At 31.8% G+C, this 24,166-nt stretch overlaps 1 protein-coding gene and 1 long non-coding RNA gene across 7 annotated transcripts in view; both read left to right on the top strand.

Annotated features, from left to right (window-relative positions):
• The first annotated feature begins 350 nt into the window (after positions 1-350).
• LOC146999185 (uncharacterized) lies at positions 351-6,053 on the top strand. The gene is made up of 2 exons (XR_015041677.1): positions 351-2,913; positions 5,912-6,053. It is a non-coding gene; the product is annotated as an uncharacterized LOC146999185 (long non-coding RNA).
• A 9,821-nt stretch (positions 6,054-15,874) lies between these two features.
• The window catches only part of LOC118202431 (citron Rho-interacting kinase-like), a 284,352-nt gene continuing 276,060 nt past the window's right edge, over positions 15,875-24,166 (top strand). For 5 of the 6 annotated variants that reach the window (XM_085818648.1, XM_085818656.1, XM_085818639.1 and 2 more), the window contains exons 1-2: positions 15,875-16,005; positions 18,774-18,986. In XM_085818648.1, coding sequence (XP_085674774.1) covers positions 18,785-18,986 — 202 coding nt within the window. In that variant the 5' untranslated portion in view covers positions 15,875-16,005; positions 18,774-18,784. Of the gene's footprint in view, positions 16,006-18,773; positions 18,987-24,166 lie in introns of those variants that run through there. The other variant, XM_085818666.1, reaches the window with a different exon arrangement.

The following is a 24,166-nucleotide window of genomic DNA, read 5'->3' as shown; positions in this document are numbered from 1 at the left end:
ATAATCTCAGAACTATTGGTCACTTTCAGAAGTGGTCGTTTGAGAGGCGATATTCTACATATTTATTTACTGATACTCTCAGATTCCAAAATTTGTTTATATTCTCAGAAATATTGGACGGAAGGTGGTCGTCCCATACATGCAAAATTTTACATTTCATTAAAAATGAATTCGGCATTATTTAACTATTTCCCTATTAATTAATTAATTAGATAACTAAAAATTAGGAAATAGTACTGTTTATTACGGAATAATGTAAGAACTTCTACAGAACTATATTCTTTCGCGTCATTGCACATTGTATCCGGCAAACTACTAGTTCCTCGTATTCTTCCGCAAATCCGTAAACATCTGTCTGATTTGAAACGAAATCCAAAATGGCTGCGCCATGAGCATTCTGTCGTGAATTAGTGTATCTCAATGGCTGGCTGTCTTTTCAAATATCTAATTTGCCCTGCTATCCAAATGTTTATGACTGAATTTTTTTTAGTCTAGTTTATGCATTCAGTTTCAAAATAATATGTGTGATCAGATTGCTTATTATTTTATTGCAGCAATAAATTTATGTTAAATAGTTTGAACAATTGTATTAAAATAAGAGTTTGCATTGTTTTGTCCAAAATATGTATGGTTGAAACATTATCTTAATCTAGTTTGTAATTCAAGTTTTTTTGGGGGTATTGTTCTGTTATTGGGACCAGAATCGGAAATGTATGAACCTGTGTTCGTAAGTATGTGTATATGTAGACACACAAACATACAAATATACAAGCATACATAAATACAATTCTGAACCCGGTCCTGATAACAGAACAGTACCTTTTTTTAATCTTTTTTGAATATTTTATAAAAGGATTAAGCATTTTTCAAACTGCATATCATTTTAAGATTCGACTTGCAGGAAGACAAAATATGGTCATTCAATCAAATGCTTATGATTGCTTTTAACATTTTCTCTTAAATATTGTTTGCATTTTTATTGTATTTTAGATACTTTAGTTATGTAAAGTGAACGTGAGAATATTAGAAAAGCTGAAGAATATGAATAGCTACCATAATACATGTATTTTTTCATCGAGTCCATTGTTTTAGAAACCAATGCACCATTATTATATGCTGGCTTATTTTATAGTTATATGCAGTTTAATTTTATGTTCATGTTACTGTAGTATTGTCATTATAATAAAAATATTGATAATTTTTGTTGAATCTTGCAAGTTGCCTAACATTCAGAATTATTACTACCGAATTTTACTGATAGGTTTTTTCGAGTTGACATAATCTGTCTGATAAATAAAATAAATTGGTGTTTAAATTATATGCATTTCTCTTAATGTTTCATTGAAAGTGAGATGGAAATATAAATGCTATCCAGAAAAGTGAATTCTTTTTGCCTGAAATAACAAACTGTACTAAATGATTAATGTTTATATCATTTTAGAAATGTCAATATTAAATTTTTCTCCCCCTTCTCTTCTTTGATTTTGAAATAATTTATAATAAAATAATATATGCATAAGTGTAATTAATGTAAAGTGTCATTCAATAATATAATTTATTTTTACTGATATTTTTATATTTCTTATCTGGGTTTTCTTTTGGTGTTAGAAGGAGGAAAAGACTGTAATGTTTTAATTAAAGAAATAAAACATTACAGTCTTTTAAATAACACAGTTACAGTAATGTTTATTGAAGCAATCAGTACTGTGTGATTGCCAGTGATTGAATAATGTTAAAATGCATTGTTCATAAGGAAATTTGCTTATCTTTGTGTTATAGATTTTATTTTGACACAAGCTGAAATTTTAATTATTGGAAGCACTTTGAAAACCCGAATTATTTCCTGAATCATTAATCAGGCCAATATATAACATACAAATTTTCATACAAAATTACTTCTTTGAGCATATTATAAAGAGCTCATTTAATTTATTTATTTGTACAAATTTTAGACAAAAGTAGCATGTAACAGTTAAAGATTTATTGAAGCCTACTTGTTACTTGTGGTAACAAAGAAATGTGAAAGATATTGCCACATTAGCAAACATGACGATCATTGATGCTTAGTTTAGTAATTTAATAATATATTGAGAAATGCTGGGAACTTTCAGAAGTACACATTTCGGAAATGATGGGCTTGATAAGAAATTTACACGGTTTTATTATTTATTCTTTAGTTAAGAATGGATTTTAGATGTTCATGTGAAAGAATTCTGTTTAATTATATGTGAAAGAATTGTTAAAGTTTGGCATTTAAAAAATGAATTAATAATATGCAATTATCTTTTTATTATACATATATTACTATATATTTCTAATGTGCTATGTAAATGTCAGTGCTAAACAATTGAGATACTATTGTCAGGGCAATCTTTTCTTATACATGAAAAATTCTGATACTTTCTTATCATCTGCCTTCACAGCTTCAACTTATGCTAAAACAGCAAGAGTATGCACACGATAATAGCAAACTATGAATGTGCATACCACACACATGTATTTACATGCTTTATATTTAATCTTTATTTCTGAATAGTATTCCATTGGATGAAAAATATGTGAATATTGACCAATGTATATATTTTTGTGTGTGTGCATCCTAAAATTTCTTGTTTCTTATAAAGTGCTTATTTGAATTACTACTTGTAAACAGAGCAGTAGATATGAACCATAAACTAACCATTTTGCCAATTTTCACAGCTTTGCAGATAGTCAGAAAGCACCAAAATTTGTAATAATGTTAAGTTTAAATGATGTTCTATACTTTTGTGTTGATTTTTCTATTCTATTAATTGTATTACTGTGTTATCAAACTTTCTGCAGGAATTTCAACTGGTTAAGATGTTATTACCATGTGGAGAAGAATTTGGTTTTCAAGCTAGAAAAAATTGCAGCTGAAGGATTTTGTAGAAGGTCAGTCAAACTGGTTTTAGTTAATTATAATTTAATTTTGGGTGAAGAATCCTCAAATTTATTTATCATAAGTGTCTAAAGGTCGTCTAAATTAAATTCTGCTTGTTTTTGAAATTTTTCATGACATTCATTCTTTGATTATTATTATTATTTTTTTTTAATTTACTAACTTATATCCAGGCACATAATGTTGCATTTAATGCCATACCTTAAATATTGTAAAATGTTAAAATAATACATTTCACTTAAAAATGTGGTTGTGACAGTAAATTTTCTGTTACATTTAATCATATCTATAAACATTGGTATACATCATTTTTCAATAATCTGTATATTATTTTGTGCATTTCTTTTACATCCAAGATCTGGCATATGACTTGCTTTTCAAACTGATAACATGGTGTAATAATGTAATCTAATGGTTAAAGTTTACTATGGAATGGGCCAAATTTAATAAATTATTCTTTGATAGAAATTTATTCATGTGTTCAGTGTGTCTCATCTCTTTAAATTGCTAAAGTAAATTTTATGTACTTGTATTTAGGAATTTTGACTGTATCAGAGTAATTTTGTTTCAGTTATTATAACATGCAAGGGAAAAAATTCATTCATAGCTCCGTATTTAAAATTAGTTAATTAAAGTCTTTAATAAAGAGGGACGTTTTGTTGTTTTTAATGTCGATAGAGTTTAATTCAAAAATATGCCACATTAAGGGTTACTTTTTAACCTAATTTAAAATTTTCATTACTTTAACATGTCCGATAATTGTTATTTTAACTCCGATATTGTAATAATATCAAAATTCCTTACTTTTGATAGGTAATCCAAATGTAAAACAAGAAAAGAAAAAATTAAAATCTAGAAGTATATTTATTTCATACCTCTAACGAATAAAAACAACACAAGCACTTTTTACTGTCTATCTGCATAGTGTGGCATGTCCCGTAAGACTGAGATTTGTATGGTCGAATCCATGTTTCAGTTAAAGGAAAATGCATGCACAGTCTTCTGATTTTCCCTTCGATTAAGGATTCTGTATATACTAGCATAAGAAATATATTAGTTAATGCAGTGTTATACATTAATATTTATAGACAATTATTGTGGCTATGTTTATTATAATTTTGTTCACTGTAATGGCTGAAGTGCCTAAACCATCATGCTGTGTAAACAAAACTCAAATCTTCATCTCTGCATACTGCTCCACTAGTGTTTAAACCACTGAAATGGTGATTATGGTAGAACATCTTTGGTAAAAATTTACTCTACTGTAACCCTTGGCGAATCGTTTCTTTTTTTTATATCAAGATCGTCACCTGAGAGGATTGGCACCAATTTCAAGGTGGCCGCTACACAAAACCAAAATAAGAAGTCAAAGACATACACAAACTCTGTGTCCATGTACACATCGACCTATTAAAACAGAGAACTGCACAAACTGGGCATTGTGCACTGCCTTAACTTTGTCCATGTACACATTGATCTATTTTCACTTTAAGAAAATCAAAAAGTTAAAAATATAGTTACCAGAAAAATTCGCCACTGTCTTAACACACAGACTACCAAAAATACACAAACAGAGAGGAATAAGTTACCAAAAATACATATTTCCTAACATAAAAACATTAAACAACAAATCTTCTAACAAAAATTAACACACAGAGACAAAAAAATTAATGAAACGTCATTTTTTTAACATACCTTTTTTTTCACATGCGTATGTTTAGGCTTCCCACCACCATCCTCCAGGTAAGCAATTCAATTAAATTTTTCGTCTCTTAGTCACCTCAGACATACTCAAACGATGGTACCCACACCAAAATAATAAATAGCATGTTCAAAATACAAGACCATACCACTTCCGTGCAACCAAACACAGCAATTGAAAAGAATGGTAAGAACCAAAAACCTGGGACCGTACAAAAGGTTTACTATTAAAAAAAGTAGCCCAAAACTAAATTTATCACAGCACGTTGGCAATATTTGCAGAAATAACTTTTTTTTATTGACAAAAAAAAGTTTTTTTTTTCCCCAAAGGCTACTTTCGTCAACATTATCAACATTAGGGTTACCGAAAAACTTATTTGACGCAATGGGCTTCCACATTTCACAAACAACCAATACCACTTTGCGATTTTTTTTCAGACAGAAACCAAGGTGTACCATACAGTAAAGATTAGCCACATCTTCATTTACTACTGCTACAAGTACTTCTTTGGTAAATTTCTGCAGTTAAATTCAAAAGTTTAAAATTGCATTAACATGATCAGATTCAGAGTCATAGCTAGGGTTTTCAGCGCTCAGGGACAACTGAAGATTTCGCGCCCCCTACTGCTTGCCAAGGATGGAAAACATTTAATTCTAAAATGTTCTAACATCAGTTTGGCACCCCTTGGATTCTGCACCCGGGGACAGATGCCCCTCCTTGCCCCCCTCTAGCTACGCCCCTGATCAGATTTTATTTTCTGCACGTAGCTAACAATTACTTATGTGTTGTCAGATAAATGTTACCAGATGCAGTTAATTATTTTTTACTTGCCAATCTCATGAGACAAGTTTTTTTTGCTCCTGCAAGACTTTACTTTGTGTTGCAAAATAAATTCATTCTCACTCTTTTTGGACTTGCCTACACATTAAATTTAAAATAGTTTTATGAATAGGTAAGATGTGATTATCATAATTTTGTTTCTCTCTTTATCTCGGCAACTTTATATGTTGATTCGGTATCCAGGTTACCTACCAGTGGCTGATTGATAAAACTGATCATATGTTCAGCTGGTGGTTTGAGTTTATTTTCTGACATAAAAAATTTTAAAAGGCACCCCCATGTTTATTTTACTGTAATCGAAAAATCAAATAATTGCTACTCTGTTTATAGGTACTAAATGTTAAAATATTTTAAATGCTTCCTTTAATTTGCATTCTAATAGTCATTTGTTTAAATTTAATTATGAATTATATTCACATATAGTAATTGTGAGTGTTTTTTTATTTTAGGTGCTGTGAAAGGCAATGACAGAGATCCAATTTATCAAGAGTTCTTATATACATAAGAATACATGGATATAAGATTGTTTTTCATGAATTCAAATAAAATGTGATAAATTGGATTAATAAAAACTATTTTGAATTTTGAAAAGTGTTTTTCCTCTGTTAATCATAATATAGTGCCATAAATTTCTGAATGTGTTTATTTTTCATCCAAATAAATAGCTTTACAAAAATTTGTCATATTAATAGATATTGCATAATTTAGCATTATTATAAATATTTATTATAGCAGATTTAGCTGAACTATTTTTTTAGTCTCTTTGCAGATGAAGTCACAAAGGTAAGTGGTTAGATATTTTTCTGTATTCCCCATTAAGTAATTTTATCTGGTAAATTATCATTACTTATATACTAAAAGTGGAAGAATAAGCTTTCCTTGAAGATACAAAAATTTGCAGATATTTCAAAAAATTGGTATACGTAAAAAAGTTCTTAAATTGCCACATATGCGAAACTGAAAATGTTATATATGAAATAGTTCAGAAATATAAATATTTTCACTATTTTTTAACTATAATTCACTGCATTTGTTATATATAATCACAGTTTAAGGTAGCAGTGCTTTTCTCACTGTGATTTCTCATGTATTTTGATTCATAAATACACGTACATAAATCCACGTATTTTGATTTCTCTTTTGAGACCGAATAAAAAATGAACTAAACATTTTCGTTGACATTGAGAGTTGAATAAAAGCTCACCTCAAGATAAAATGAATTAATAAATTTATGGAAAATTTTACATTGCATATATTGAGCAGAAAAAGTAAACTGAATATACTTAATAGAATTAATAATTGGTAGAGTTGATAGCAGAATAAAATGCCTTAATTACATGGTAAACAGTAGATTTTTTGAAGTTTTTCTATGTTGCGTAAAATGCAGATTTAAATTTTTGATATTGATTGTCATATAAATGGCAATTACTGTTTTATTTTGCTCTGAAATGAATGGTTAGTAATAAAATTCTGGATGAGACAACCTTTAACATGCGCTAGAATTTACAAAGTTTAATTTGGTGCTGATTTCAACGGGTAAATTTCATTTTACCGAATTTTGCATAAAATAATACCAATGAACCATTGCAAATTATTTTCAGAACTTTTGACTTCATATCGTCAGTCGTAAACTTGTTTCGCTTTTTTTTCAAGTCTTGCCATTTGGCAAAATTTAACATATTTACCTTTAAAATCTAATATATTATTGACTAACAAGCCAAGCTATTTAAAAGCATTGCACACAGTTCTTAACAATGCTTTTTTTAATTTTTAATCTGATTGATTTAAAATGCATTTAATTCATGATATATCTAATTGAAAACATTTTAATATTTCTACATAATTACATGATATATTTCTTCATTTTTCAAATATATAGAAGATATATAACTTTCTGGTGTCAGTATCTTATAAAATGTTTTGCTATTTCCACTGCCCCATCTGTATTGATAATCTATACATTCATAAGCTTTTAGCCTCTTTGAGTGACTGCTAAAATCTGAGGCCTTTCAGATTTTTTTTTTAATTTTGTGAGCAGAAAGAATTTTAAAGAGCTTCTTGAGTTACCTTTTGAATGATATAAAGAATTGTTAACATAATGTCAAATTTTTACAACTAAATATTAAATATATAAAAAAGCCTGCAGCATTCTCATGTTATGAAAACATATTTATTTATTCTGAGGCTAGGAATTGATTTGGTTTTAAAAATACAATTTTTTCCTTTTAACAATTTCCCAACAGTGTCATCAAAACACTATAAATTCCTTACGTGTTTTAAAGAAAGATGATTCATTTATGTAAAGATTATTAAATGGGTAATTTTATTATTCACTTTTTAATACAAATTAACTGAAATTAGAAACTGATTTTGTAAAATAATTTAATTATGAATAATTCAATTTGGGGGCTATTGGATGTTTAAAAATGATCAAAAGATTTTTAATATCTTAAAAATAAAAGCAAAATTTTCAGTTTTAATATTTTGTATTAATAATTCATTTTAATTTCCTTGCTCAGTTTTAATATATTCACAAATTCAGATTTAAAAACAAAATAAGTTGTATAAATATTTTCAACATTTCTGATTTTTCCATAGTAACCATAGGAGAACGATTTAAGACTATATGTGTAAAAAAAAGTAGGTTTTAGATCATCACACCTTCACATACTTTCACTGGAATTTTCCTCTTGTATATACTGGGATGTGTATATTATATATACTGGGATGTGACCCTAAGCAGTTGAGAGTATGTATTTAAAAGGTTAAAGGGATATTGTAACTAGTGTTTCAAATCCTGATAACATCCCATACGCTGTCGGTGGGACGTAGATAGGATGTCCTAAGGATATACTGGGATGTGACATTAAGCGCTCAGGAGGATGAGTTTAGGAGGAAATTGGGATATTACGGGATGTCCTGAGGATGTAGTAAGTAGGAGTTCATATCCTAATAACATCCCGCACGCTGTCGATGGGACTTGGTTAGGATGTCCTGAGGATATCCCGGGATGTGACATTAAGCACTCGGGAGGAGGTGTTTAGGAGGTTCGCGGGATATTCCGGGATGTCCTGAGGATGTGCGCATATCCCGCGAGCAACATCCTTGGGATATCCCAAGGATGTTTTTGTGCTATGTGGGTTACATCGATGGTGTCACTAAACTCTTAAACGAAGGACCATGTAATCCGATCCCTAAAGATCCTTCACCTTCGGACTTATCCAAAATAAAAACTGCGATCAAATCTTCGCAAATCATTTCAAGCAACTTAAAACATTCGCTTATCCCATCTGTTGCGAATTGTGCCAGATTATATGCTCTTCCCAAAATTCATAAAAGTGGTATTCCTTTCCGCCCTATTGTATCAAATTTAGGTACTGCCTCGTATCCTTTAGCTAAATATTTAGTTTCTAGATTTTCCACTCTATTAGACAATAACATTTACACCATAAAAAATTCAATAGAGTTTGTAAAAAAGGTTAAAAACATTTCTCCTAGTAATTTACTCATGGTTTCTTTTGATGTAAAATCATTATTCACCAATGTCCCAGTGGAGGGTGCATTAAGATGTCTAGAAACCAGACTTCGCGAATTTCATTTCTCTTACATCGAAATTGATGAGCTAATTTCTCTCACTCAACTCTGTTTGAAACAAACACATTTTGTTTTCCAAAATAAATATTACAAGCAAACTGAGGGATTAGCCATGGGAAGTCCCCTCAGTCCCATCCTGGCTGATATCTACATGCATTATTATGAATCAAAATTGTTTGAAACTTTAAACTTCCCGGCATGGTTCCGCTACGTAGACGATACTTTTACCCTGTTTGAAGGTAATAAAGATGATTTAAATAAAGTTCTTTCAACAATGAATTCTATTGATCCTGCTATTCAGTTCACTTTTGAACTTGAGACTTGTAATTCTCTTCCATTTCTCGACATTCTGGTCACACGTAACACATCCAACTTCAGTACTACAGTTTACCGTAAACCTTCATCGGTTTGCCTTCCACCACACTTTAAATCATGTCATCCGACTAAACAAAAGTTAGCTTCATTTTATTCCTATGTTTTCCGTGCTCTTCAAGTTTGCTCCTCCAAACTAGCCCTTGATGAAGAACTAAATTATTTAAAAGCAATAGCTATTGACAGGGGCTTTTCATCCAACATTATTAATCAAGCAGTTAAAAAATTCTCATCTCAACACACTAAAAGCCACACTCTTATTTTAGGAGATTATAAAAATTCTGTTGTCATTCCCTTCTTTCCATCAATTAGCTATAAAGTTGCACATATTTTGCAGAAATTTAACTTTCGGGTTGTTTTTTCTCCCATCAATAAAATTCCAACTTCTATACTCAAGGACCCCATTCCGGATATGAATTCCTGGGGTATTTATAGGATTCCTTGCCAGTGTGGTTTAATTTACATTAGCCAAACTAAGAGAGCCTTAAAATTTCGCGTCAAAGAACATGAGGCATATGTTAGAACAAAGGAAACACAGAGGTCTTCTGTTGCTCAACATTGTTGGTCCGAAAATCACACTTTCAATTTTTCTGCTGCCAAAATTATTCAAAAAACATCTTCCATTGGAGAACTGGATTTTCTAGAGGCATTTCACATTCATAAAAATCTTTCTGTTCTAGTTAACGATCCTAATTCCAATCCAAATTTGCCTTCGGCTTTTAGAGAAATTATGTTTTAGTTCTGGTTTCGCCAACAGATGGCGCCACTTGCTTATTCTTGTCCAGGCTTTCTTATCTTATCTAATCATTATTTCCTATCTTGTTCCTTTGCGGTTTTGCAGCTGAAGATGATGGTTCGGTAAAACCATCGAAACTAGTCCTGTGAAAATTTTGTAGGTATAACGCTGATTTTTGTTGTTTGACTTCTGAATTAGTTTTGATGGTAATATTAAAAACTGGCTAGGATTCTGGGAACAATTTAAAAAGATTCATGATGATGATAGCATTGATGCAGATGATAAATTTCAGTATCTTTTACAAGCAACTGAAGAAGGTTCATCGGCTAGAGATTTAGTTGCAAGTTTTCCATCACTTGACGAAAACTGTTATAATGCTATTGAACAGCTGAAATCTGGTTTTGCTAAAGATGAACTATTAATTCAAATTTATGTTCGTGAACTTTTAAATCTAGTTTTAACGCAAGTGAAAAGTGGCGAAAATTTTACTTTGCGGATTCTTTATGATAAATTGGAGACTCAGCTGCGAGCATTAGAGACTTGGTAATGGGGTAATGTCTGAAAAATATGAAGCAATGTTATATCCTTTAGTAGAATCAGCTCTGCCAGAAGTTCTTATCAAGGAGTGGGAACGCATACATAACCGTGTAGAAAATAAAGGCAAGATGAACATGTTAGGAAATTTATTAGAATTTCTTCGTTTGGAAGTCGAAAGTGAAGAGCGGTTACAAGCGGTTACTCGATCAGGGTTTGCGAATGATCAATTTGAAAAATTGAAAACGAAAAAAAAAATTCCCACTGCAGCTTGTATTGTATCTAATGAAAAGCAAAGAGCTGAGAAAAATGACAAACATTGTATATTTTGTAATAAGTCGTTTCATAGTACCTCAGAATGTTTTAAAGCTGCCAAGATGTTATTGGAGGCGAAAAGGGAAACATTGAAGAAAAGGGAGCTTGTTTCGTATGTTTGAAACAAGGACATAATTCTAAGTTCTGCAAAACTTATTTAAAGTATATTATATGCAAGAAAGAACACCACAGCATTATGTGTCCAAATATAAATCAATCAAAACAAGACAAACAATCTGAATCGGATGCACAGCTTCTTTTGTCACCAAAAAATTCTCCAACGTTATTGTTAATTGTATTGGTGAAAATCATCAATGGTGACAAGTCCGGAATCGTTCGTGGATTATTTGATACTGGTGCTCAGAGATCTTTCATACGAAGAGATATTGCGGAGAAACTAAGATTGAAACTTGTAGATCAAGAAATGATGAGTCATGGTCTTTTTGGGGGCAGTGAAACTAAACAAGAGTCCCATAATGTCTACAATATTAAATTACAAAGCTTCTGTTCAAATTTCAAGTACACTATTTCAGTTTTGGACGAAAAGAACGTGGAATTGCGCCACATATATGTGGCATAATTCCACGTGTAGAGGATCCAGATATTTATCCAATTTTTAAAAAGAAAAATATACGCTTAAGTAATACAGGAGAATATGTGCCTGAAACAGGTTTATTAATAGGAGCAGATTATCTTGGCGCATTATTGGCTGGGAGAATTGAGCCCATTGATAATAATTTGGTAGCTATTAAAACAAAACTTGGATGAACGCTTCAAGGTAAACAAAGAAACTACTCAAAATCTTTGGATAGTATTGTATATGCTAATAATTTAGATTTGACGGAATTATGGAGCCTAGATGTCATCGGTATAATATGTTCCTCAGAAGTAAAGTCAAGGCAGGTAACCGATGAAGAGACGGTAGATTTTTTCCGTAAAACTATTAAAAGAAAAGAAGACAAAAGATATGAAGTATGTTTGCAATGGAAAAGTGGACGTCCAGAATTAGAAACGAATACAGAATTAGCCACTAAACGGTTAATGTCAACTACCAAAAATCTCATACGATCTGGACATTTAAGAGAATGCGATGATGTGTTTAATGAGTGGGTTCGGGATGGAGTTATTGAAATTGTAGATAAAGACGAGAAAAAAGGATACTATTTAATACATCATCCTGTGATAAAAACTGGTGTAACAACAACAAAAATTCGTCCGGTTTTTGATGCTTCGACGAAAGATTCCAAAGGAAATTCCTTGAATAATTGTTTAGAAATAGGGTCAAATTTATTAGAATTGGTACCCAAATTGATAATGCAGTTTCGGAAAAACGTAATTGGAGTAACATCAGACATAGAAAAAGCATTTTTACAAATCAGTTTGAATCCAGAGGATAGGGAGTATTTTAAATTTCTGTGGTGGAAGGATTTATCAAGACGAGAAGAAATAACCACTCTCCGACATTGGTGAGTGGTATTTGGTGCTTCTTCTAGTCCATTTTTACTAGAAGCAACTATAGCTTACCATCTAGAGAACGTTCCGGATGAAAGGAAACATACAGTTTGTCAACTCAAAGAATCTTTTTATGTGGACAACTGTATTACGAGTTTAGAAACTAAAGAAGAGGCAGAAAAATTTATTTCTGAAGCTAAGGAGCTGATGTCTTCAGCACAATTCGAATTACGAGGCTGGGTTACTTCTGAAAAAATTTCAAAAGAGACACATGTCAAATTCACTTCAATTCTAGGTCTCTCTTGGGACACTGAAACCGATGAACATTTTTGCGGCAGTATGGTTGAAATTCCAGAAAAGGGGATTACCAAAAGAGTTGTGTTATCGGCTGCCCAAAAATTATTTGACCCTATTGGGATAACATGTCCCGTTTCATTGATACCAAAAGTATTGCTTCAAAGCATTTGGAAGAGGAAAATTAATTGGTACGATGTACTTCCAATAGATATATCAAATAGATTTTTAGCCTGGGTCAAGGAACTATCTTTACTGAAAGAATGTAAGATTCCACGTAGACTCGTCGCAGGTCCATTTGAAGAATGCCGAATAAGTCTACATTGTTTCTGTGATGCCAGTGAAGTTTCCTATGCTGATTGTATTTTCTTACGTTCTGAATTTAATGAGAAGATTTCAGTCAAGTTAGTAACGCGTAAGTCAAGAGCACCTACCAAAGAGATTACAATTCCTAGATTAGAAGTCTTGAGAGCTTTGATCTTATCAAGATTATATGGTCAAGTCGTAGACGGACTGCAATTGAAAGACAATACAGCGTATTTTTAGACTGATTCAACTGTTGCTTTAACTTAAATCAGAAGAGAGAGTTCTTGGAATACGTTTGTAGGAAACAGAGTCACAGAAATAAGAAAGAATACAAATCCGAATGACTGGCATTTTGTGCCAGGGCATATTAACCCAGCAGATTTCCCTCAAGAAGTTGTGATGCTAAGAATTTATTGAAAAGCAAATGGTGGGAAGGTCCAGAATGGTTATGGAAGTCACAAAAATTTTGTCCATTAAGTGAAAAACAAGTCATTGATGAAAATTAATTTGGTTAGATCGAAAGAGAGAAAAATGATAATCAGTAATGTGGAGCATGGATCAGTTAACTTCCCTGACAATTTACTTTATTTCTCAAAATATACGAAGATTCTTAGAATACTTGCCCGGCTACTTCGTTTCATTAAAAACTGCCAAGGAAAAGAAAAACTTAAGAAAACTGAGTTGACTTATGAAGAAGTTCAATCAGCGGAACATTGTTTACTAAAATTAATTCAGTAGGAAAGTTTTGCCGGAAAAAAAATGAAAATCTTGAAGAACATGCAAACATTTAGAGACGAAAATAATATTGTTCGACTCAGAACAAAGCTTCTCTCTTGAGAGTTGAAGAGGAAAATTTTAAGTGCCCATATTGTTGCCCGGAAGCCATGAGATTATTCATCGACTGGTAAGGCAAAAGCATTGTGAACTACAACATGCAGGACTTCGAACTCTGATTGCCAATTTAAGAGAAGATTACTGAATTATTTCGATCAATAGATTAGCGAAACAAGTTAGCTCTAGTTGTATTTCATGTAAAAGATTCAAGGCCAAACCTACAGAAGCACCTTTTGCACCTCTTCCTAAGAACAGAATAAAGGCTGCTGCAGTTTTTGAAGTTTCGGGGATTGATCTCGCAGGCCTTTTGTATTTGCGCTCTGGCGAAAAGACATGGGTTGTACTTTTTACATGTGCCATTTATAGGCCTGTCCATCTTGAATTAGTCAATTCTCGGTCTACAAAAGTTTTTATTTTGGCTTTAAGAACATTCTTTGCTCGAAGAGGTAGAGTAAATATAATCTACACTGACAACGGTAGAAACTTCATTGTTCAAGCAATGCCCTAAGAAATTTGGATTGGGGGAAGATCATGTCGTTTTCCACTATCAAGAAAATCAAATGGAATTTTAACCCTCCAACAGCCGCCCGGTGGGGAGGATGGTGGGAGCGCATGGTTAGAATGTTGAAAGAGATAATAATAAGAATTTTGGGCAGGAAAAGTCTTGACTATGAAGAGTTGGAAACTATTCTATGTGACTGCGAAGCTACAATAAACTCTAGGCCACTTACATATATTGAAGACAATTCTGAAAGCCTGAAGCCATTAACTCCCGCTTCTTTCTTACTCTAAAATTAAGTCAGGATTTAAGAATGAGATTTCGGAATGAGTATTTAGCAATGTTGATTCATAAAGGTAAGAGCTGGGAAGAATCTTTAAGAGTTGGTAAGGTCGCTCTTTCAGAAACTGATGACAAGCGTATCAACTGGCCTTTAGGAATCGTCATTGAAGTCTTTTCTGAAGCAGATGGGCACTCAAGAGTTGCCAGAGTGAGAAGAGCTGATGGAGAGAAGTTGAGACCATTCCAAAGACTTTATCCGTTAGAAATCAACAGTTCGGAAAAGTTACCATTCATTGCCCAAGATGTTCCAAGGGATGAAAGTGCCTTTACGAATATACCTCTACGCTCTGCAGCTAATGATTCAGATTCCAGCGAAGATGATGATTCCTCACCCAAAGTCCCAGATTTTGTTACTAAAGCTGGTCGACGTGTTAAAATTCCCAATAGACTTTATTTATAACTTTTGTTGCAATTTATAGGTATCCTATAAATTGCAAGGTGGGAGGTTGTTTGAGTAATACCAGCTACAACTCAACTCTGTTTAAGTTTTATGTTTTAAAATTAAGCTCTATCGTTTTGGTAAGAAAACTGCTTCTACATTTTTGTAAATATCTGCAATTAAAGTGTTTTTTCATATTAAATCCATAGTTATTTTCGAATAATTTAAAACTACTCTTGCGGCTCTCCGTATATTTAGAGTGCCACCATGCCTCACGGACACTATACATTAACAAACATCCATGCCTTCAGCGGGATTCGAACCTAGGCTCTTCGGTACGAAAGTCAGTATCGCTAATCGCTATACCGGTTGGGCGGTAAAACCGGTCGTTTCGTCTCGACGGTGTCCAAACGGAAAATTTTACCCTAGAACACTTGACAATAAATTTTACAGGAAAAAGTGTTACTCTAAGTGCAGAATTCTGAATAAAAACTAGCAGATTTTGTTGATTCGTTTAATGATATGTGCAAACTCATTGAACAACGTGTAAAACCTTAAAAATTAAACAACTTGGAAAACAAGGCAAGAAATTTAATAAAACTTGAAAAAACTCAGAGAAAAAATTGGGTTTCTCTACTTTTATAATAATTTTTATTTGCTTTTGTTGATTAATATTTCTTTAACTTCATAACATAGAGCAAAAGGTTTCAAGAAGAGAAAGTTCGTAACTGCTAATCGTAATTAATGAATAAATTCTGATCATAACCGCGATAGGTTGAAAGTGTTAAATCGTTACGCTTGGCGGTTTATTTAGTTTTGAAGCGGTGGTGTCATGTTAATTATTTAATGAATATGGATTAATTTTGTATCTACAACCTCTTTCGCAGTAAGTTGAATTCTCATGGCTTAAATAGTTGCATAAGTTATGAATGCTGTTTAGCGGCGCTTCTGAATCATTCAGAGTCGTTGGTATACGTTAGTGAAATTTAAAGCGGCGTTCATAAGAATTAAAAATTGAACTAGGGTTGTTAAGCTTCCACTTATTATTTTTAAGTTATTAAGTTTTATTATTTTTTCATTGCTTGATAATTTCATTTCTGGTTTTATGAAAGACAACTACAGTCGTTACGCCCGAATAGCTTTGAATGTATGTTTTTGTAAACGCATAACTTCATGCTTAGTTTCATCGTTTGTTGAGTTTTTCCCAATGCTGAGAAATACCTTTTCGCTGTTAACAGGATGTTTTAAATATTTGTTTAGAAAAATAGTATTTTAACTGCGCAGATCACCGATTTCTTCATTATTTTTGATTGGGTTGCAAGTTTTCATCTGAACTTAAGGGCAATAAGAGAAATGAAAAAGTTAAAAATTTTTTTTAAACATCAATATTATTATTTTAATTTTAAAGGAATCAATTTAAAACTGATACAACAATGAATATGAAACCGATATGATTTAAAAGTCAGTATTATTAAGTACTAAACACTTGCATTATAGCTTATTTTAAAACTAATAAATACTTAGTTTTTCCTCGGAGGGGGGGGAAGGTCTATTTTGCATATAAATCTAATTCTTAGTTTTGGTTTTTGATTTAGCTGCATTTTTCATGATGTTTCAGAATTTTAATATTTCATTAGAAAGCTTGTAATTTGATTCAAAATTCAAAATGATAGTTTGAAAACGTGTCAGGTAACTATTATTTAAAAAAAAAAAAAAAAAAAAAAAAAAAAAAAAATGCAGTGTTTTATCTGTTATCTACCTTGCATTATCAAAATTTGAATAGTTTCAATTAATGAAAAATATGAAATTGCATTTAAAATTTTCAGATTAAAACTCTTTTAAATGGAAACTGATGTTTGGAAAAATATTTTAGTATGAGCTAAAAATATTTTAGCATTTTAGCTATTAATCATTTTTTGGTACTTTTCCGTTTCGCCGGTGCAAATCTCGCCAAGCAGACTTGGCGACAACATAGAGTATACACATAAAAAATATTAAAAAAATTTTAGTTCTAAGAATTCTTTTTTTGAAGGCATAAACATTTTAATATCGCTTAAAACTTTATAAAAAGCCAATAAATAAAGACAATAAATTTGTAAAAAGATATTAATTTAAGAATTTACTATGCTTTCATGGTTCAACATCCTGATTCGCCGGTTCATATCACGTGACCCCAAGTGATTTCATCTCACGTAAACTACTCTACAAAAATCTAATGCTCTCAGTAATTATTTACATTAATTTCAAGTTAAATCTTAATTTGGAACACAAGTTTAAATGCAAGAAATATTTCACTGCGTACGAATAGCTTACTTAGAAATTATGTAAAACTGCAGTGCTTTTTTTCACTAATGCATTCTCATTAGAATTGATGAATTTAACCCTTGACTTTCCTTTTCTATATTTTCAGCTTCGGGTAAGAGCTGTGATTGCATCCTAATTGACTTAATAACCGAAAATGACCTTAGAAATAAAACTGAACTATCTGATAAAAATTATATGCCAGTATTGAAAGAAACAATCAATCTGGTAAGAAATGGTTGCGACTTGTTTTGAAAATGAGGCGTAGAAGGTTACCAGCGAGAATATTCCGTTTGGCATCGGTTGTACCATTATTGGCGACTTTATCGCTTGCGCTGGCAAAACGGAAAAGTACCCATTTTTTTGCCATGTACTGTATTTTGATGTCTACTAATTGAAGTTGACAGTATGCGGTACAAAGTCTTTAATCTGGACGTCCATAATCCGGAATGATCTATAATCTGGACCTCAAAAGCTATAAACTTTCTGCACATGTGCGTTTACGCATGTGCATATGCGTTTACGCATGTGCATATGCGTTTACGCATGCGCATAATACGTTTACGCATGCGCGTTTAATGTATTACGGATGGTATAAGCTAGGCTAAAATTATATATTTCTGTTAATGTTGCAGATTGGCTTGTTCTTTAATCTTCTAATTGGATCCGCCTTATTATTTTTTGCAGACTGTTAGAGCAATTTTATAAAAAGTAAGCTTGAACTTTCGATTATGTCAAAAAGAGTTTCTGATTCTGGAGCTGCCAAAGGATCACAGAGCGAAAGCATGTTTCAATGTACCGCTTTCAATAGTGAAGAAAATGACAGAGAGGTTATTGAAAACGAAAAAATTTCGATTGACAAGTTGGTATTCTCGACACACCAATTACAGGACTTGAACAGTGGAACTGAACAAGAAATTATGTCTGTTTATAAAATTAAAGAGAAAGTATAAGCACAAAAAATGAAGCAACTTAAACAACTTACGTTGAAAGAAATGTTTAATAATGTAAACAAATATTAAGTTTTTTTTTTTTTTTTTTTTTTTTGTAAATTTTGATACCCCTTAGATCAAAATTGCTCTTTATTTCATAAATTACAGTTTCATATTTTTCATTTTATAATTACTGCATGCGATCTTACCAGATTTAAATTGATGATCTATAATCCGGAATCGCCTGTCCCGACGAGTCCGGATTAAAGACTTTGTACTCTATTATCTTATTTTTAGATTTTCATTTCATATCATTTATTTGCAGGTTAAGTAGTTTGTTTTTACTAATTGTATTAAAATAAATACTGTATAGAATTTTTTAAGACTTTTTTTTTTTTGAGTTTTTTATTTTTGTTTGCAGTTATTTTTAAAATGTCTGACCAGACTCAAGAAACAATTGCTAGCCGATTTGTACGTCTGAATCAGCTGCTGCTTGGAAAATCAAGTTACAACATTCCAAAGAAATATTTGCTGCACCGAGATGGCCTTCTTGATGCTTTGTGTGCATTTTATGAGGAATGCAATGTTGATTATTTGCGGAAGGATAAACACATAGCAAATTTCATTGATAAATGTGAGTATTATTTTTCTTTAATGTCATTTAATTAATTTATTTATCAAATACTTTGTAATGCAGGAATGTATTTATTAATATCTATTATGTTACTAGTGCAAGTTTATTTTATATTTGTAATTTCATATAAGGTTTCTAGGAAATAGTCTTAAAAAAGTACGGAACTACTCTTATATGCGTCCTCAGGTCGCCAAATTTCTTGCCAAACGTTTTGGCGAGAAACTCCACAGTGCCATATTACTATCTAAATTTTTGGTCTACATTTCGAACTTTAAGCCTGAAATGTGTCCAAAAATGTGTTTTTTGCACACACAATTTAAGCTAAAAATCCAAAACGAAAACAAAAAATTTAGATAGCAAAAACGTAAAGTTTCTAACCAAAAATATTTGACAAGAATCCATGTACCCAAAGATATGTTTTAACTTAAAAAGACATCTACAAATTGCACAATCTAGGCAGCGAAAGAATCTACGAACTATACGCACCTTGCTTTAATAAAATTAACTTAACAACAATAAATTTCAAAGAATACCATGTACACAGCGCTCTGTTTAAACTTAAAAAAACATCTACAATTGCACATTCTAGGCATTGCGCATAAATCAACAAAATGAACTAAAATAAATTGCAAACAATACATATAACAACAGAAATGAATAGTAAAAAATCTGATGTGTACACCACATGACTTCCTTGTACGGAGTATTAAATTATACGCATTTTTTCTTGCATTTCATTTAAACTTATTGGATTGAATTAAATCTACTTTGCCGACAGTGCATAAACCACAATAGAATAAATGCATTCTTTAAAATTCATTCTAGTATTTGTTTACCATAGCGACACTCTGGCGCTAGATTCACTTAACAGTATTAATAATTATATAACAGTTAACCTATATAATAATTTTATAACGGAAACTAAGTTAACTGTTATATAATCCAGTAATTATATAACAGTTAACGTATATATTTCGTTCATATTATAACTCATAATGCACAAAATTTATATTATTTAAAGAATAGAATTATCTAATCGTTGCCACATGTTCTATTCAAATACTATAATAAACCTAGAATGATGTATAAAAGAAATAAAGCAAACAAAACAAAAAAGAAACAGTTTTTCACAGATGATTGAGTATTTCTCATTTAATTAATTCAGTTCTCACTTCGTGAGAAGGCAAAAATACATAAAAACTCAAAATATCTATATTAAAAATTACGAAGTAAATCTTAAACACTTATTTCCTCGAAAAAAATTCCAGAAAGAATTAAGCATGATTTAATTGGCAATAATAAATGAATGCATTATCTTTGTTGTTGCGAAGCTAAGTTTCTCTAGATTGGCAACAAATCCACTAGTCTCCTGTTTCAAATGTAAACATCAATGGCCGCCATTAAAAAAAAAAGGCTTAGTGCCACTTAGACAACTTTAAAATTGTTGGTAATTCTAAAAATATTGCATACAGATTTACTAAAGGCATAAAAACCTTAACCAGAAGATAAAAACAACATAATACAATCATTTTTAAAGCAAAAAATGTACAATTTACAAACATATAAGAGTAAAGAAACTGAGATCACTGAACCGGGTAACAGAGTGCATATATATATAAATATATTTATATACGTTTGGTGCAGCCGATTGCAACCAAAATACGAGGTGTACATCTACATGTTATAGCACTCCTATATACAAAATTTCAACGTTCTGAGGCCACTCGTTTTTGAGTTATGCGAGATACGTACATACGTTCGTACAGACCCCACAAAAAATTCTCTTCAGAATTTATTTTAAAGCAGTTTTATAATTTTTTTGAAGGAAAAGAGTATTTTATTCTGTCCTTACGTACAGATATCACGCAAAAATATCGTTAAATTGCATTCGATAGCGGTCAAAATGGATATTTTCGTTGAAATATGACGCCTGAAACTTTTCGCGATTACAATACTTCCTTGTTACTTCGTACAAGGAAGTAAAAAACAAGGAACATAACATTCTGCAAAATGAAAACAATAAAATGCACTTACCATAACACGTACGTGAATGAAATTTCGCCAGTCATATAACATCTGTCAACAAAAGTGCCACGATTTTGCATGCTTTAACTTACTGTGATAAAAATGTGATCTTTGAGAAGGGTCGAAGCTTGAATTTTTTATAAAGCTTATCCTTCTACTTACTGTTATCTTGAAATTCTTTGTGTATTATGTGAAAAGTCATAAATAGGACATCTGACAAGGGGGATATTTTGGAAAAAATTGTATTAGAATTAAAATAGTTTAATACTTAAAATAGCCTGTTACTTATGTAGAGAATTTATCTTCTGCTTCAGCATGCTGAAAACAATGGATATCACAAAGATTCCCAACTTTTTTTGGCACTACTCCTTTTCTGAGGGCCGTAAAAAATTTGCCAAACTGTTATTGACGTAAGTGATGTTTAATTAATTGTTGAAAACCTAACACAGTTTGCGAGTTCAATTTTGCGCAATTCGCAAGTTCAATTTCTTTTTTGCTTGTGGATTTTTCACAAGAAACAAATATTTATTTAAAGCATTCCCCCCCACTTGCCATGGATTCACAGTTTTGGAATTGCACGTGGATAAAAAGTCTGTGATTAATTAATTTCAAATAAGAGGCATGATAAAAAATAAACAATGGTGCTTGAAAGATCGTGAAATGAAATTATGTGCTGTACATTTTCCTGTTCTGTTCAAAGATTTGTTATTGTATTCCACTTTTGTAATTTTTATCAGTTTCTCTCTGTGACACTACTTCTTGGAACCTGTATAACAATCTGACAACATGTTTTTGTTTTTTAAGGGAAATTTCAATCTATCCCATTCCTCCTCTCGGTAAGAAAGTGGTTAACGAAAGTCGGGTAACTCCTGTTGATTACCACTTGCTTTCTTTTCTGTTGCTAGCTATTATCAGGTTTATCTGAATGTTTATGCATGTTTTATATTATACAGTAAGACCCCGCTTAACGCTGTTTCGTTTAGTGCTGTTTCGGTTTAGCGCTCTTTTATATCAACCCGGGGATTCCACGAAATCGCTCGCAGCATATGGGGATTCCCCGAAATATTATGCAGCGATAGGTTTCAAATACATATCCGAAAGAGTGTACTTGTATTTCTTGTTTGGTGCGGTATTGTACAGACATATTTTGAAGGGGTAAATGTGGAAGATGTCGAAGAAATAATTCAAGAAGCAGCGGCTAGTCTTTCTAATGATGAGCTCAAGGAATTAACTGAACAAGAAGAAAACAAAAATGTTGACAGCAGTGATTCAGAAGAAGAGCAAAAAGAACTTTCGATGACGTTTGTAAAAAGGAGTTTGTCTACCATAACTGAAATAAGGGATCAATTCATTGAAAATGATCCGAATTTTGACAGGAGCTCAAAAGTAAGGCGTGGTGTTAGAGATGCTCTATCCGTTTATGAAGAACTTTTAAGAGAACAACGCAAAAAAAAAAAAAGGCAAACAACATTAGATGCTTTTGTCACAAAAAGGCAGAACACTGAAAACGCAGAAGGCTAACTAAATATGACTGACTGAGAATTTTATTTGTTTTTTTTTTAAGAATATTCGTTTTGTTATTTATATTTTGTTTTTATTTTTGCAAGAAATAATAATGTGGTATTAATTTGGGCTTTAAGAAATAAATGTTTGGTTCTATTTTTATTAAAAAAACATACTTTTTAAATTTAATACCTAACCAATTTCCTAGCCATCTTCCCCTAACCCCAATATTTACATGTAAAGATAGCCTCGTTTAGCGCTGTTTCGCATGACACTCTACTTTGATGGAACGTATCCCCCGCGTTAAGCGGGGTCTTACTGTATGCTCAACTTTCAGTTCATTTTGGGGGGAGTCTCAGTTTATAGCCAGGTTTACAAGTGTTATGTTGTCTGTAAGAGTAAAAATTTCAAACAAGAAGAAAACAAATTAATATCATAGTGGAAATGGAAGTGGATGCCTTAAGAGAACAAACAGTATTAATAAAATTGCCATGGATATAGGAGTTGAATGAAGTACGAGTTTTGATTAACTCGTCGTTTTTTGTTATGAAACTCTGCATTTTTAGTAACTTGTATCGTTCTCAGTCCATGGTAGGCTGAGCTTGTGGGCTCTGCTGTATATTGAGCTCTGTCCAGTCTCAGCATTTTGAACATAGTGTGACTTGTTAGCTATGCCTATTCTTAAAGGTTTTTTTTCCCCTCCCTGTAAAATTTTTTAACCCCTTCGTGCCGACTGTCACGTATACGTGCCAGCAACGAACGCACTTACCTACCGGCCGACACGCAGGTGTGCCAGAGGATTGTTCCATTCTCTACCGACTGTCACGTATTTGTGCCAGTACTTTGGAACGTTTTTCAAACTATAATTTCTGTCACAAGATGGCACTGTATGTCCATATGGTTTCAGATACATGTAAATTAGACCTTCTACTCGAAATGAGAGAAGCATGACTCACCTACACGTGTTTTTGATTATATAAACAAACTGGGAAATAAATGTTTCCGAATGGCGTGATTTATGACGTCTCTTTAAATCGCACTTTATTCGCACGTGGTAGTTGTTTACTGTAAGTAGAAAAATTTTATTTGCTCTAAAGCGTTGGGTATTTCGGTTTTCAGTTCAGTTTTTAGAAAATAATTAGATCTTGTTAGATGTGAATTCTTTGTTTTTACCATTGCAACGTCGAAGCGTCGAAAATGTTTAACAGAGCATGAAATAGCAGAAATGATGCAAAATATTTCAGATATTGATTCTGAAATTCTGATATTCTGATATTGATTCTGAAAGATTAACTGAAAGACATTTTCCAAAACTTTGTTCAGAAGAGACTGATAAGAAAATGAGACGACGATGCTTCGTTTGTTCACATTCCCGGAAAAATCCTTCAAAACGGCAAATGAGTTATTACGAGTGCAAGGAATGTAACGTAGGACTGTGAGTAGATCCCTGTTTTCAAATTTTTCATACGAAAAGAGAATTTTAAGTAATATATTTAGTTTTCAGATGTATAATGTTAAAATTCATAAAATGGTGAGTAATTAAAATAAAATGTGTAAAATATGCATTTAAACAAGAAATAAGGTAATTAAAGTATATATATAAAAATATTTATAAAGCATAAGCCGTTTAAATACTCTATAGAGCATTATTA

Source organism: Stegodyphus dumicola, chromosome 1 (assembly GCF_044657685.1).
Source record: "Stegodyphus dumicola isolate Sdum_Otavi_A_Nest chromosome 1, ASM4465768v1".
Taxonomy (NCBI): Eukaryota; Metazoa; Arthropoda; class Arachnida; order Araneae; family Eresidae; genus Stegodyphus; species Stegodyphus dumicola.
The sequence above is the reverse complement of the archived record's forward strand: the minus strand, read 5'-3'. Positions and strand labels throughout refer to the sequence as shown.